This window comes from Arvicanthis niloticus, chromosome 5 (assembly GCF_011762505.2).
Source record: "Arvicanthis niloticus isolate mArvNil1 chromosome 5, mArvNil1.pat.X, whole genome shotgun sequence".
Taxonomy (NCBI): Eukaryota; Metazoa; Chordata; class Mammalia; order Rodentia; family Muridae; genus Arvicanthis; species Arvicanthis niloticus.
This window is the reverse complement of record NC_047662.1, coordinates 7,756,514-7,772,972: the sequence shown is the minus strand read 5'-3', so window position 1 is coordinate 7,772,972 and position 16,459 is coordinate 7,756,514. Positions and strand designations below refer to the sequence as shown.

At 47.0% G+C, this 16,459-nt stretch overlaps 1 protein-coding gene across 1 annotated transcript in view; it reads left to right on the top strand.

The window, feature by feature from the left end:
• Positions 1 to 16,459, top strand: part of Mtor (mechanistic target of rapamycin kinase) — a 111,372-nt gene that overhangs the window by 65,920 nt on the left and 28,993 nt on the right. The window contains exons 31-36 of the mRNA XM_034503773.2: positions 4,670 to 4,770; positions 7,524 to 7,639; positions 8,686 to 8,763; positions 8,958 to 9,065; positions 13,410 to 13,535; positions 13,604 to 13,735. Of these exons, the coding sequence (XP_034359664.1) occupies positions 4,670 to 4,770; positions 7,524 to 7,639; positions 8,686 to 8,763; positions 8,958 to 9,065; positions 13,410 to 13,535; positions 13,604 to 13,735 (661 nt within the window). The remainder of the gene's footprint in view (positions 1 to 4,669; positions 4,771 to 7,523; positions 7,640 to 8,685; positions 8,764 to 8,957; positions 9,066 to 13,409; positions 13,536 to 13,603; positions 13,736 to 16,459) is intronic.

Sequence of the window (16,459 nt, the reverse complement as noted above, 5' to 3'; positions counted from 1 at the left end):
AAATAAACAGCAACAAAAGAGAATTTCAGGTAGACAGAGGCTGGTGAGATGACTCAGTCAATAGTGCATGCTGTACAACAAGCACAAGGACATGAGTTCAGATCCCCAAGTGCCTACGTAGAAGCCAGGCATGGTGCTGTGCATCTGACTGTAGTGCTAGAGAAGCAAACCAGTGGATCCCAGAGCTTCTAGGCAGCCAATCCTGCCCCGTTGGTGAGTTCTGGGTCCAGAAAGAAATCCTGTTTCAGAAAATAAGGGGCGAGAAGGCAGGTGGAGAGGTGGTTCCCTCGTAAGAACGTGTGCTGCAGAGCTGAGGATCTTCATTCATACCCCAGTGCCACATGAAAAGCTGGATGTGGCTCATGTAGGCACTTGTAAGACCAAACACTGTCGCGGGTAGAGATAAGAGGTTTGCCAGTGTTACACAGCCAGCCTGGCTCCAGGCTCAGTGAGAAACCTTTTCTAGGGGCCCAAGAGATGGCTCAGCTGTTAAGAACATTGACTCCTCCAGAGAACCCGGGTTTGATTCCCAGCACCTACATGGCAACTCACAACTGTTCCAGAGATTTAATGCTCTCTTCTGCTCTCTGTGAGCCCAGGCACACCCATGGTACACGTGTTCTGCTCTCTGTGGGCCCAGGCACACACATGGTACACGTGTTCTGCTCTCTGTGGGCCCAGGCACACACATGGTACACGTGTTCTGCTCTCTGTGGGCCCAGGCACACACATGGTACACGTGCAGGCAAACATTCAGGAAAATACCCACACTTATAAAACTTTTTGTTTAATTTTTAAAAAGCCACTGTCTTCAAGTAATTAAGGCAGAGAGTGAAAACAGAGGACACCTGACATGTTCCACTGGCCTCCACACACACTCAGCACGCCCCCATGCATGTGCATATACAGCACACACATAACCACATTTAAACACTGTCATTCAATCAGTAAGATGGAGGGCCAACTAAGGAAGCAATCTGACATTGACTCTGGCCTCTGCATACAACATGAATCCAAATAAATTATACACACACACAAAAATGGCAGATGGGTGAGTGAATGAATAGGCTAATTATCCAGAACAGAGAAACCCAAAAGTTACTGTTTTATGTATTTTCATACATGAACATTTTATATTCATTCTTCAGTGAATGAAAGAAATGTATTCTATCAAATCTAGCTCATTAATTTATACAACTAAGTGTGTTTGAAGTCCAACGGGTATCTAGAACTTCATTGCCTGGTACAGTAGCCACCAGCCACTCCTAGCTATTGTAAAACTGAATAAGACATAAAGGCAGTTCCACAGTCATGCTGGCCTCATATCAGTGCTCAGAGGCACACGTGGCACATGGCTCCTTCATCAGACAGTGTGTCTAGAACTTTTCGTTTTCTTGGCAAGTTCTGCTGGGCAGTTTTGATCTGGACGAAGGAGGGAAGAGAGATTCAGAATGAGCCATGTGACTTAAAAACAGGGTTTTGTTCTTTCTACTTTTTACTCTGCTATCCTACAACCATTCCTTAGAAGAAATATAAAACAGGTGTAAATATTCTTAAAATTTGGATCTGATCAGATCTGAGATGCTTTAGTGTTCCCTGTGGCCTTTGACTTGCCTGCTGTGTGTGTCTTTACCCACTTCTTCACCTGTTCCTTGGTGGCCTGTCCTGTGTGAGCTGCCTGGTCACTCCCTTCAATGCTTGCTCTTGTTTCTTCCCTCCCTTCCACTGCCATCCTCCTCTGCTCTTTCTCTATCTTTAAAACCGCAGTTTCTTTTCCTTGGGCTCTTTCATGGCCTTTGCTTTCTATTGCCTTCTCTTTTCCCTGACTGCACCAAGTAGGGACAGCTTGGATGCCTTGGAAAAGCGGAGCTGTGGTTTGTCCAGCTCCCTTAAATAACAAGCTCACAGCCTGAGGTCTCCCAAGAGCGAGTGCCACAGGCCTCTTCCCCCCACAGTTCCCACGACAGTACACCTCCTGTCTCTTGGGTTCTTTCCAGTTTTATAATTACCTACAAAGTCTACAGAGCCTAGCAGTGCTGACAGAGCAAGCAAGCAAGTGAGGGAGTGGGGGCTTTAAGAAAGTGGAAGTCTAAAAGAGACATTAAAAGAGATGAGAGAAGCAGAACTCCTTCCTGCTCTTTCCGGGTTTCTAATAAGGCTTATTTAATCCATTCTGTGTAGAGTGCAGTTTCGGAGTTTCTTTCTGTGTGAGCATGTATCCTGGACCTGCCTGAGGTAGGCATCCACTGACGGCTCCATCAGAAACAACCACAGAGAATCAGCAGAAGAGTCAAATTGCCTCTTTCCGTGTTCATTTGCCTTCTGGGTACTAATTAGAGATGGAGCCCAGCACCATAGCATCTGAGACACACCCACCTCCTCACACTCCCCACACAGCCTCTGAGTCTCCTAGAACAGATTCAGTGCTGTTAAAAGCACTGGCGGCTAGCTAGGGAAAGTGCTCCAAATGAAAGGGCTTGTCAGCCTCCTGTTGCAGCCATATGGGGTGGGAGGTCAGACTCCTAGACTTTCTTCTCTTTTCTTCTCCTGGGGCTCAGACAGTCTAGCAGTCCCCCACGGAGCGCTAGCCCTCAGTGCACTCCGCACTCCAGTCATTGCCAGGTGTTTGTAAGCAAGGGATCCCGCCTGCTGCTCTGCAGTGGGAAGTCATGTGCACTACAGACACATTGCCGAGGGTTCACTTACAGTGTTCACTTCCTTCTTCCCTCCAGTTGAAATGGAAAAAAGTAAAATCCCTTAGCCCCTGGCACAGAAAACGTGATCCTCACAGCAGTGGAGGGAAGCTGACTTGCCTGTGGCCACCAAGCCATTAAAAAGAAAATGGAATTCTGAGCTGGGAAGATGGCTCAGTAAAGTAGTTGGCATGTAAGCATGAAAACTTGATTTTGGATCCCTAGCAGCTGAGCTGGGGACATGGAGCAGATCCCTGGAGTTCACTGGCCAGCCAGACTGGCCAGTTATTGAGTTCTGGGTTCTGTGAGAGACCCTGTCTCTAAACATCAGATAGAGAACTGTCTGATAGAAGACACCCAGTATCAGCCTCCAGCCTCTACAAGTATCCACATGTGTGTGCTCACTGATGGTCTCCCCGCAACACACACACCACAGACACGAATTGGAATTCACACTGAGGTGAACAGAGTCAAAGCAGATGAATTCAAAAAAATTGTCTTGATGAAGCTTCACACTGTACAGTGAATATTCAGCAATAAAAATGTAATAATTTTTAAAATTGAAAATCACATCCTGGTAGGATCATTTACAGATAATGGAGATTTCTTTCTTTGAGAGACCCTGGAGTTGTCCTAACAAAAATGCACCAGTTAGTTGTTCCTGTGCTCTGACACACACAGATAAATAAACTCAATGTCAACAGTTTTATTTATTTTAAAGAAGGAAGTTGGTCCCTTTAGTAACAGTTTGGCCAATGTCCCATCAGGCTTCCAGCCCCTTGGAACTTTTGCTGTTTCTTTTGCATCTACTTCCAAGCTAAACACTGTGCTGTGTGCCTCTCCAAAAGGCAAGGTGGAAGAGACTCCTAGCTGTATCTTGAAGCTCCTGTGAACTCGGGCTTGCCCTAGTGCAGTGCAGATGTGGATGTGGTAGTAACAGTTCTGTGTTTTCTCTCTTGCTCACTTGTTCTCTTTTTGGCTGGGGTTTGAATCCAGGACCCTACACTCTTGCCTGCAACTTACCACTGAGCCACACTGCAGGCCGTAAGAGGGCACATTCTTAACTGGCCAGGCATGGTGTCAGGCATGGTGACTTACACCTGTGATAATTGAGAAGCTGGAACAAGAGAATTGTCTCAAGTTCGAGGCCATCCTGGGCTACATAGTAGGTTTGCTTGAGCTACAAAGTGGGACCCTATCTCAACAAAATGGAAATCACTATTTGTGTGGTTCCGTTCTTTTTATATCTTGGGACTTTTTAAATTTGTAAGTTGTATTTGTGTGTGTGAGTGTTTTCTCTGTGTGTATGTGTGTATGTGCACCACATGTGTGCCCAAGCCCCTACGTGGACATGCGCACAACCACCTCCAGCTCCAGAGGACACACACCGCTTCTGGCCTCCACGGACACTTGCACTTGCATGCACAAAGTCACACATACACATACTCAGTTTGTTTTGTTTCTTTAAACTCACTCAGTCCTTTCCTACACACTTAGTGACTGTGCGTCACCCTGAGAACAAGTGGTTTCCAGGTGTCTGCTCAATGGGACCTTTGTCTGCACAGATTGAGTTCATCTCAGACTGAAGTCAGTCATTAGTAGTACTTGTCAGAGCCAGCCTTCCCTGTAGCTTTGCCCTCAAAAGGAATGCCCAGATGTTTCTCTTAGATTGCTTTCTCTATAGACCTGCCACATAAAGAGACCTGAGCCTATGCCGAGAGGACAGAAGTTAACTTAGTAGTTGTTAAGGTGCCAGATGTTGAAGATATTTTATATCATACAGAGTTAGACACTGCATTCTGCTTAATAAATTCATACTGGACTGGTGGACACTAGATCCTAGAAACCACAAACAAGCCATTCACTACTCTGTTCTCAGGCTCCCAAGTTACTATGGACCCTGGCTAACCCAGAGTACATTCATGGGTTGTAGAGTGAAGTTCTGCTAACTTGACTACATGTTTCTCTTCCTCCAGGGGCCAGCTCCATCAGCAGTGCTGTGAAAAGTGGACTCTGGTTAATGATGAAACCCAGGCTAAGATGGCCCGGATGGCTGCTGCAGCAGCGTGGGGTTTAGGTAAGGCTTCCCCATGGGCACCCGGCCAAGCTGGGGACTCCATCAAAGAATGAGCCACAGGATGCAGGGGTAACAGTCTGTAAGAATGTAAAGACCGTCTGTGCCAACATGCTTACGCCTGCCATCTGTCCGTTTTCACTGTCATTTTAACAAACTCCTGAGGCAGGGTAAAAATAGCTCAGTGAGTGAGCTCAGGATTGAGATATGGGTAAGCTATCACCCCTTCCAGTTTAGGGACTCAAGCCCACATGCCTGTATTCATGTTAGACACCAGTGGCAAGTGCCAGGCTGTGCCTTATGCTTCTGACTGACCTCCTATAAATCAGGGTTCCCACAACTCCTCATAAGCATAATGTACTAGGACACATCCCAGATCCCAGAACACTTTATTTGTGTCTGTTGTAAAGATCATAGATATGTAGTTACATAGAGATCTAGTAGGGTCCACAACATAAAAGCACCTCCCTCCATGGTGCACTGTCCCCTGCCAGCTGTTGTGTGGTACTGTTCCAGGGAGACATGAACAGACATCTACCCTCCTCGTGTAGGAAACAACAGACCAAAGTAAGGATGCCTCCAAAGTCCAGTCCTATGAACCACTGTGGCGTTCCTTAGAGCAATATGGGCCAGGGTAACATAAAAGCAGACATGACCCAAGGAGAGCCACAAGACCAAAAGCTGACCCCAGCTGGGTAGCAGCTCATGAAAGCTAGAACCTTGAAGTTCACTGTACAATTTGCAGAGAGCTAAGCAGGTTAGAATCTCTCTCAGGCAGCTCAGCTTGTCTTGAGTGTTAGTGCACCTTACTGCTTGGGGGAGGGGAGGCGGGACTGGTGCAGGTGATCAGTTTTAGGGACTTCCTGGAGCGTTTGAGTTTACTTCATGAGTTTGCAGAGCTTCCCAGCAGCATGGAACACCCCACACCCAACCTCCTTCAGAACATCCTGAGTCCTAAGGAGCTTCTCTGAGAGATGGCATCTTTATCTCAGAGGACATTGCTGTAGTTCAGCAGCATGTGGGTGTGTTGCAGTCCTAGTGTCTTGTTAAAAAATAGTCTCACCCCACCAGAAACCCCAGGGTTTTAGAAGCCCTGTGACAGGAAACAGGGATAAGTGGGTAGATTTCTGTATGTCATGGTGGAATTTGGCACTTGACTCTCGCCTTAGCCGTCCCCTCTATCTGTGTGGTGTACTTTTTCACTTCATGATCCATATGTTGTTAGAGCACTACCATCCCCCTCAGATAGGAGAAAAGGCAGAAGGGACTGCCTGTCTTGCTTTACTTCTTAATATTTATATAAGTCTTTCACTGTGTATAACTGACTAGGGCAATGACACCCCACGTGCCCACCACCTTCTCCAACAGTACAGACATTTCTGTCACGTTTTATCTGTTCTCACTGCCTGACACTCGAAACCTCCCTGCTGCTCTAGACTGTTTTAAAGACTTTTTGTTTGTTTGTTTACTTTTTAGATAGAGTTTCATTTTGTGGCCCTGGCTGTCCTGGAACTCACTACCTGCTTCTGCCTCACCAGAGCTGGAATTAAAGGTGCATTCCACCCTGACTGGTCCAGATAGGTTGATTTTTGACACTACACCCTAACTGAGGCTTGGCAGTTCTGTTTGTTTGTTTGTTTGTTTGTTTGTTTGTTTGTTTTTGATTGACTATATGTTTGTAGCTATAAGCATGGGAATTTAGGTGTCAGCAGAGGCCATTGGCTCAGATCCTCATAGGTGGTTGTGAGACACCTAATGGAGGAACTAGGAACCAGACTCTGCCTCTCTTCAACACGGAGCCATTCCTCTAGCCCCCAACTTTGCCTTTCTTGATGGCACAGGAGAGGATAGGCAAAATGTGCTGTGTGCAAAACCATCCCCAGAGCCCAGAGCAAAGTAGCAACTGCCCGCTCCGTGTCCTCCCCCAATCACAGTGCTTCTGTGCTTTGCTGTCATCAGCCCTGGGCTTCGTCCAGAACATCTTTTAAAAACAAATTGCTTCCTGAGGAGTCATCTCTTGCTGTCTGCTTTTGCCCAGAGGCATTGGTAATGGATGAACCAATAGTTGGGAGTGGAATGCTGGAAAATGCCTTGTAAAAACAGCAGCCCGCAGTTTGCACCTAATGAGGCTAGTGTCTCTTCTGCAGATGGTGTTGGCAGGATTGACGTTGGATGCCTGCTCAGCACCAGGGGAAGTACATACCTCTCCCTGGTGCAGCCATTTCTCCATTCTAACATGACACAAGAGATCACTGTGCTGTAATGGATTATTTTTAAATATTTGTGGCTAGGATACTGCCACAGCGAAAAGGGCAAACAATTTGTCAACGTCTTTCCTCTAATTGTATGATGGCCATTTTCAGTTGTTTAGAGGAAAATGTAATTTCCCCGTATTTCATTGAGCTGTGAGGTGCTCACTTGTAGGGAAGAATGTAGTTTTATCTTACAGGAGAAGCTGTAGAGGGAGCTCTCTGGGTTAATGAGGGTAGCATTAAGCCCATCTGATGTGCTAGCTTTGCACTTAGGCCCTGCTTCTTGTCTTATGATACTCCCTGGGACACCAGTAGAGTCCCTTGCTTAGGAGACAGATGTCGTTTTGTTAAGTGAACCCCCACAATAGATTGCTGCGCTAAGCAGGTACATCAGGCTCTACTCCATTTGACTGGTATCTCAAGGTAAATGAAAGTATCAATGATAAGATTCAGTGTTGCCTCCAGCTATCCACCCTGATTCTGTTTGCATGTTTGTGTTCCTAGGTCAGTGGGACAGCATGGAGGAGTACACCTGTATGATTCCCCGGGATACCCACGATGGAGCGTTTTACAGAGCAGTGTTGGCATTACATCAGGATCTCTTCTCCTTGGCCCAACAGGTAAGAAAATGTGTATCTAGACCATCCAGGAAGAGAAACAAAAGTTCCCGTGTGTGGCCTTTTGGTTCCTAAGTACGTGTCTGTTAGTTAGCTGTGGAACTTCAGTCATGTTCCTGTCTCAGGACTCAGTGAATGGCCTTGATACATGTATCCTCTATGCCTAGAGAAGAACACCAGCGTGGAGCCAGGCTTCTGCAGTGTTCCTGGAGTGAGCCGTTGTGAATTGTGACTGCTTTCAGTAGCTTCTTGGGTCATTGTTGGCCCTTTTAAACACCTTGCCTAAGTTCTCCATCTAGTGAGAGGAGCTCTGAAGTTTCACCAAGGGAGGATTTGGAGAGCAGTGAGGATCTTCTGGACATACAGGGAGTACACGCTGTTCTAACTTGCAGAGTGCATAATAAAGTGGTTGTATACTCCTTGTCAGACACCAGACTGTCAGTAAATGATCTGAGCATCTTAGAGATGCCAACATAGTAATTAGCCTGAAACATTCAGAAAAAGAAAAACTCAACAAAAGGGATTGTAAGTGATAGCACAGAGAAGGTGCAGAGTGCAATCCTGTGGTATTCCAGTGCTGAAGTGCTTTAATGGAGTCCAGAACTGGGTCTTCCAGGTCAGAGACAAAGGAGCCCATTTCCATAGAGAGCATTGCAGAGGCATTTCTTGATACTCACCATGGAGCCACTGCCATGTCCACTTGTGCTCACAACGTGCCCATCAAGGGAAATGGAAAAAAGGCAGGACCCAAGGACATATCATTACCGTGCAAGAGTGCAGGGATTCTGCCCCATAGCACACATTCCCTCCTCACCACCCAAGCTTGTGAGCCTTACCTGAGCCTCTGCTCACCAGTGCCATGTGCCGCTCGCTGTCTTGGATGAGACGCTGGGTATGAGTGCTCTTCTCTGGCCATCCAGATGAAGTAGGTTTTCTGCCTTCCTGTGGTAAGTATTTTGCTTTATCACTAGAATGGAAGTAACACAAATAACTTCTGTGAAGCCCCAAACACAGAGCTCAGGTCTAGAGTTTTCTTGTTTCTCTCCTAGTGCATTGACAAGGCCAGGGACCTGCTGGATGCCGAGCTGACTGCCATGGCAGGAGAGAGCTACAGCCGAGCCTATGGGGTGAGCGTTGAGTTTACTGCACATTGTCAGAAGCTACATCCTTAATGAGTAGGCTGTAGAGGATACACAGGTTGCTGAGAACTTGCTGTTTCTGGGGTCAGCAGATATCCTGACAGCAGAAGGGTGGTTCAGGTTCACCCTGCTCGGGGTTGTTTGTGTGATAATTAGGCTGGAATGTGATCTGCTTCCATTAGGCCATGGTTTCTTGCCACATGCTGTCCGAGCTGGAGGAGGTTATCCAGTACAAACTTGTCCCTGAACGACGGGAGATCATCCGCCAGATCTGGTGGGAGAGACTGCAGGTAAGCTGGAGACAGCCCCAGTCCACACCTCCCCCTGCCCCGGGCCTGCAGGAGCCCTTGCACCCCACCCCCTTTTCTACTCTGCTCTGCCACCTCTACCAAGCAGTACCTTCAAAGGCGTATCCTCAGCTGTGGCTCTGAGAGAATGAACGATGAGCAGGTCCTTTCAGGCTTTTCCAGAAACGGAAGAAAGTCTGTTTAACAAGTGACACTTAGGATCATCCATTTGGAAATTGTAACCTCAGAGTCACTGGTTCTCAGTGCTCCAGCTGACACCTCCACACATTGCATTCCCTTGGAGAGCGACTCTGCCACTGAACTTCCCACATTGGCCTATACACCCAGGATCTGACTCTCTCCTGACTCGCAGATGTCTTTACAACGTGATCCAAGCTGAGAAGCACCCCTCTAAGTGTAGTTACTAGGCACAGGCACCCAGTGTTTTCAGCAGAGTTGCTGAGTGCTTTGAGACAGAGCTCCTGCTTATGACAACTCTTTAGGTTAGACTCATCTTAGCACTTCTGTGCTGACCTCAAAGAGACTTTCCAAAGGCTTCTGCCAGCATTTCAGTGTGGCATATTCTGATCATGGCAACCTGAGGAACTCTTATCTCTAGACCTGGGAGGGTCTCAAGTGCCCCTGGAAAGAGCATCCTGTCTCCCAGTCCTTGAAAAATTGGAGGGAAAGATCATCAGCAAAGGAAAAGCATGCTGAGGATGTGGTTCAGTGACCCAGCATTTGCCTGACATTCCTGGGGCCCTGAGTTCCATCTCCTGTACCACATACTGAACCACACACTTCTCTAGAAACAGTGCATGGGTGCACACACACTGTCCTAGAGACAGTACACGGGCATGCACGCACTGCTCTGGAAACCACACACATGTGCTCATGCACTGCTCTGGAAACCACACATGTGAGCTCATGCACTGCTCTGGAAACCACACACGTGAGCTCATGCACTACTCTGGAAACCACACACGTGAGCTCATGCACTGCTCTGGAAACCACACACGTGAGCTCATGCACTACTCTGGAAACCATTAGTCTTCCTGTTGTCACAGTCACTGCCTTTAGTTTTAAACTTTCTTCTTGTCTACATCCACACCTAATTCCCAGTTTCTCTCCAGACCAATCAAGGTTTATACCTCCAGGCTTTTTAGTAGGCTGTGACAAACTCTTTGACTCCAGTATGCATTCCCATCTAGGAAGCTCAGGGCACATTCCACTGGACAGGAAAGAGCACTGGGCACAGTCATTCATGGCTCTGAAGTGAGCACATACAGTTCTTCTACATGTTTTATTAGTAATTATAAAATGCCCAGTGAATGTTTTGCTGGAAAATTGTCTCAGAAAGAATTCCACAAGGGAAACACTTCCCACTCGGCTTGTACACACCCTGGTGTTTTAAGTGTCTTTATTAGGGTGTGGAGCTTCCAAATTAGGGAGCTGATGAGCGAGACATTCCAGCATGGAGAACTTAGAAACATAGAGCTGGAAGGAGCATGATGGAATTAGATGGAGGGGAGGCTCGTGCTAGGTCAGAGCATCACCTTCACCTTCCTGAGCCCTGTCTCCAAAGAGCAAGATGCTCTTCAGCCTACAGGGAGCCAAATGATTGCAGCATTCGGGAGAAGCAATCAGAGTAATCACTCAGTGTACTTTTTTCTCACTTTCCAAATCATTGTCAACCTCGTGGGCTAGGAAGCTGTTATCCAAGGCTGGAAATAGAGTTGTCCTGCTGGAAACTTGGCTTTGGGAGGTGGCGTGTAGTCAGAACACTCAGTGAGCTGCTGGGGCTGGAAAGCTACCGTGCGCCTGTGCTCAAGTCATTTCAGCTGAAGAGGTTGGCCATAGCTCATGTCTTTGCTTCAGGTTCCCAGGTCAGGCCCAATGTGCACCCTGTCACATACAGAAGCCAGAGGTCACTGTCACTGGGTTTTGGATTTGTGAAATTCACACAGGAGGTGGCAGATCCAAGGAACACATTTCCCTCCTGAGTGTGACTTTTTATCAGCAAGGTTGGAAAAGTTCACCTACCAGTCATTTGATACAAAAATCGGTGTAGGTTGGCATGATGGCTTGGTGGTAAAGGTGCTTGCCACCAAGCCTGATGTCCTGAGTTTGATTCCCTGGGACCTACATGGTAGAAGGAGGAAACAGCTGGCTCCCACAAGCTGTCCTCTGACTTCCACACATACACACATAGCAGTGAGCACATATGCTAAGGTGAAAGAAAGTCATCTTTGTAACAACCATTAAGTTGTCAGTGTTATAATTACAAAGAATTCACATGTAAGTAAATTAATTATCTCCTTTTGGTTTTTCGAGACAGGGTTTCTCTGTGTAGTTCTGGCTGTCCTGGAACTCACTCTGTAGACCAGGCTGGCCTCGAACTCAGAAATCTGCCTGCCTCTGCCTCCCAAGTGCTGGGATTAAAGGCGTGCGCCACCACCGTCTGGCCAATTATCTCCTTTCTTATGTCATGCTTCAGTTTTGGGGGAAGAAAGATTTATTTATTTTGTATGTGGGGGGGGTGGTATATTGTCTGCTTGTATGTTTATGCACCGTGTATGTGTCTGGTTCCTGTGGAGGCCAGAAGAAGGTGTCATGTCTCCTGGAACTGGAACTACAGACAGTTGTGAGCTGCCATATGGGAGCTGGGAATTGAACCTAGGTCCCCTGAAGAGCAGCCTGTGCTGTTAACCACTGAACCATCTATCCAGCCTTGTTTATTTGATTTTTGAGACAGGCTCTTATTATGTAACTCTGGCTAGCCTGAAACTTGCCATAAGTACCAGTCTCAAACTCACAGAGATCCTCCTGCCTCTGCCTCACAAGTGTTGGGGTTAGAGGCGTTTGCTATCAAGGCTGGAGCCACTTCTTTTTCTATATGCAGTTTTGATCAGACATAATAAAATGAGCAGAGAATATAAGATAGCCAATGAGACTGTACCAAGAAACTATACATATAAAGGTGCAAGCCTCGGCCTTACTAACTTTAGAAATATAAATATTATCAACTTATCAACAACATCATTTGAAGTTTTGATTATTTAAATGTCTTGTACATTTAGTCTTTCAAATTTTGAATGTTACATTTTAAATTTAATTTTTGGCCAGTGATAGTCATCTTCAACCAGAGACTAAAACTTAATATTAAAACTATGGCTGTAGAGACGACTCAACAGTTAAGACCACTGGCTCTTCTAGAGGAAACAGGTTCTATTCTAAGTATTCGTGTAGCAGCTTGAAGCTGTCTGTAACTCAGTTTCCGCGGATCCAGTGTCCCCTTCTGGCTTCTATGGGGATTGGGCACACATGTGGTACACAGACATACACACACAGGTAAAATATCCATACACATAAAATTTTTTAAAAAGAGGGACTAAGCCCAGAATGGTAGCATTTTCTTTTAATCTCAGCATCCAGGAGGTAGAGACCTGTAGATTCTCTATGAGTTCGAGGCCAGCCTTATCTGATCTACATAGTGAATTCCAGGGCTGCATAGTGAGACTATGTCTCAAAAACAAAAGAACAAGTGAAACAGAACACTGACTTGAATTCAGTACCCGAAGCTGGAGAGATGATGCAGATGGTAAGCAGTCGTGAAGACTGGAGTTTCATCTCAAGCACCTCTAAAAAACGACACTTGATAGCTTACACTAGTAATCCCAGCACTGGGGAGACAAAGACAGGAGCATCAGAGTTTTGTGGCCAGCCAGTCTAGCTCAAGGTTTGAGACAGACCCTGCCTTAGAGAACAAAGTAAGAGAAGCAGCTGAGAGACAGTGCCTGGGATTGAACAATGCCTGGGACTGAACATGCACGCACACATGCATGCACAGACACTACACTGGAGACAGCAAGATGGCTTAAGAAATAGTGCTTTCTGCCATGTTTGTAGGCCTGAGTTCAGTCCCCAGAATCAACATGGTCTCCCACAAACTGTCCTCTGACCTCCACATGTTTGTTGTGGCTTGTATATGCCTGTGTACATGCAAACAAATATAAAAAACAAAACACACCATTGTGTTTAAAGAATATATTAGTCACAACCCACAAAGAATCTAAATAATTTCATTTACCCATCACCAAGTCCTGTGAAGTTAATGACATTTTCATTCTAATCCACAGATCAGTCAGAAAGGTTAAGTAACTTTCCCAAAGCCACAGAGTATTTGACACAACAGGACACCACACCCTCCTGCTTCTCTGATTGTTGACAAGTCGCTGGAAGGCAGTTCCTTCACAGTGACTCCTTTTTCAGAGAAAACATGGCTCTTGGTGCAGGGTTTCAGGTGGAGCAGAGGACAGGTCTAACCCTCATTTCTGAACCTTCCAGGGCTGCCAGCGTATTGTAGAGGACTGGCAGAAAATCCTCATGGTGCGGTCCCTTGTGGTCAGCCCTCACGAGGACATGAGAACCTGGCTCAAGTACGCAAGCCTGTGTGGCAAGAGTGGCAGACTGGTGAGTAACCCCCGGCCGGGTGGTGCCCTGCCCCCGTTCTGTTTGTAACTTGCCCTCTTGTTTTTTAGGCTCTTGCTCATAAAACCTTAGTGTTGCTCTTGGGAGTTGATCCGTCTCGGCAGCTTGACCATCCTCTGCCAACAGTTCACCCTCAAGTGACCTACGCCTACATGAAAAACATGTGGAAAAGTGCTCGCAAGGTACGTCCCTGCTACCCGGCAGGCCACCTGACTGATGTGGTCCCTGCCAGCAGGATCCAGTGTCCTTAGCACCTACCTACAGTGTTGGGGGCTTCTTCCAGTTTCACAGCGTGGGTCACAGCCAGGTAGAAACACCAGTGCATGAATTCACAGTTGTAGTCTTGAGTATCTGGAAAGTGCTGGGCCTGAGAAAAGGCCGACCACTTGGCACATAGTCCCGTATTCATGAAATCCAGACTAGAACTTTCATAAGACCAGCTGGATTTGCTTCTCAGACTTCTGGTCTCCTTTCCCGTCAGCGATTTGGACTCAATTGCAGCAGCATGCAGGGAGCTAAAACAAGGAGGGAGTTTTCCTGAAGCCAGTGGAGGATTCCTTCTTGTTTACAGACAAGTCCTAGGGAAACAGATGTGCTCTTGATTATTGTTTTGAAACAATCACTGGATGATGGTGGCAGTTTACAAACCCACAGGCCTTGAAGGCAACATCATACCTGTTGGAGGTCCCCGTCATCCTTCTCAAAAGGAGAGAGAACTCAGCCTTGTGTCCCCACTGTAATCTTGAAGTAGTTTCTTCTAAGGTAGTTGACTGGTGTGACTTTGAGTGACACTCGGAATGAACTGAGCAGCCAGACATCTACTCTGTAACTGTCTTTGCCTCCTCACTAATGGCCCTTTCCTCCCAGAGTGCACTGTTTGAGGATTCCTTTTGTTATCAGTCTCTGAGCCTCCCCACCCCCAGCAAACACTTGCAGGAAGTGAGAAGAACGAAGGTGCTGAATGTGTGTGCACCCATTAAGCACTGTCTTCCTGCAGAGAGCAGAGACCTTTGAGATGCTTTAACCAAGGACTGACTTATTTCAGTGTAATAAGCACAGCCAGATTAGCAATAGCACAGGGACTTTTCCAAGTCCCACAAATTCTAGTGAGGTTCAAGATCTAGAAATCTACTTGAAGGATGAGTTTAGACTTCCGGCCAGAGTAAGTGCTAGATCCGCCCAAGGAGACAGCCCATGCTGTCACTGCTGAGCCAGCCTTCCCTGTGCTGTCCCCAGAGGCCTTTCTCTCTGCCTTTCCAAACACAAAGTAGGGACTAGCAGGTCTTGCCCTCAGGAAGGCATCAGATAGGTGTGTGTTCCTTGCTAAAACACAAGACAAAGTCTAGAGGCAGGCTTGTCCTGCCCCCAGCCTCCCTGAGCCTCCCTGAGCCTGGTGCGGGACTAAGAAGCTAGAGCACTCTACATGGCGCAGCTCTGTGGGCCTGAGAAACCTGCCCCTTCCTCGCATAGCTGCTAGTGTACTTACTGAAGGGATTACTTTCCCCTCTTTATTTCTAAAATAGTAAAGAAAATTTTGAAACATTTTATTTCAATTTCTTGCACTGGAGAGTAGAAAGATGGTGAGCTCACCTGTGCTTCCTAGCCTTACATGGGCAGCCCCACCCACAGCGATACCAGCAGCCCTGGTCTGACTCTTTGTTAAGGCCACCACAAAGCTTTCAGACTGCCACCAGCAATGGTGGTGGATGCCTTGAATTCCAACATTCAAGCAGACAGCCTGTGAGTTTGAAGCCAGCCTGCTCTACAGAGTGAGTGACAGGGTCTACAAAGAAACCCTGTCTCACCAAAAAGGAAGAAAAAAGAAAACTTTGAGCTATCTGGATTGCCTATGACATACAGCATGTGGGCCCTGGGCTCAGCACACTGACCTTGAAGCTTCTGGTGTAGCTGCCGCCTGCTTGAGAACACTTGACCCCTGAGGTAGCCATCCCTTTCATTCAGCCTTCCCAGTGCTACCTCCTCCTGCCTTGTTCTTTGTCACATTTAAGTCTGTAGTGTAGCCCTCCTAGAAACAAACCAGAGACATGGAAGATGCTGGTCCATTGTCAAGCCCAGTGCTGGGCAGTGGAGCAGGGAGAGAATGTCTACAGGAAACAAGAGTCTCGCTGGTTTTAGGCAGGTCTGTGTGTCTACTCTATCCTCAATCACCCCATCCTCATTCACGGCTCACCAGTTTGTCACTGTCACATCACTGTCATATCATTCAAACCCTAGCATAAACACACCTCTCTCTCTCTTTCTTTCTCCCTTTCTCTCTCTCTCTCTCTCTCTCTCTCTCTCTCTCTCTCTCTCTCTCTCCTCTCTCACACACATACACACATACATTTTTGTTTTTACTTTTTAATTTGTTCATAAATAATTTCACACGTGTATACAATGTATGAGGACCCAGCTCATCCCTACCTTCTCCCATTCTCCCTACACCCCGGTTCCCTCTCTTGCCCCCCCTCACATTCATGTCTACCTGTCTTATCGCCTACTGAGTTTAACCAAAGCCGTGCGCAGCTGTGTGCGGTGTAGGATGGATGTATCCACCTGATACCTGCAGGCTCACCAGCTACCAGCTGTAGACAGTGATCCCTCTGCAGAATCTATCAGTACCAATAGTTAAAAAGAAAGAGTGGGGTCAAGTGAGCCCCTTCCCTTTCCACAACTAGTTGTCAATGGGGCAGTCCTGTGGACCCAGTGCAGGTAGCCAGTTACTGTGAGCTGCTGATCACGTTATGTCAGATCTACAGGATGGTATCCACAGCCCCACAGCCTATGAGCCCTGTGAACCTAGTGCAGGTAGCCACGGTTACTGTGAGCTGCTGATCGAGTTATGTCAGATCTACAGGATGGTATCCACAGCCCCACAGCCTATGAACCCTGTGAACCTAGTGCAG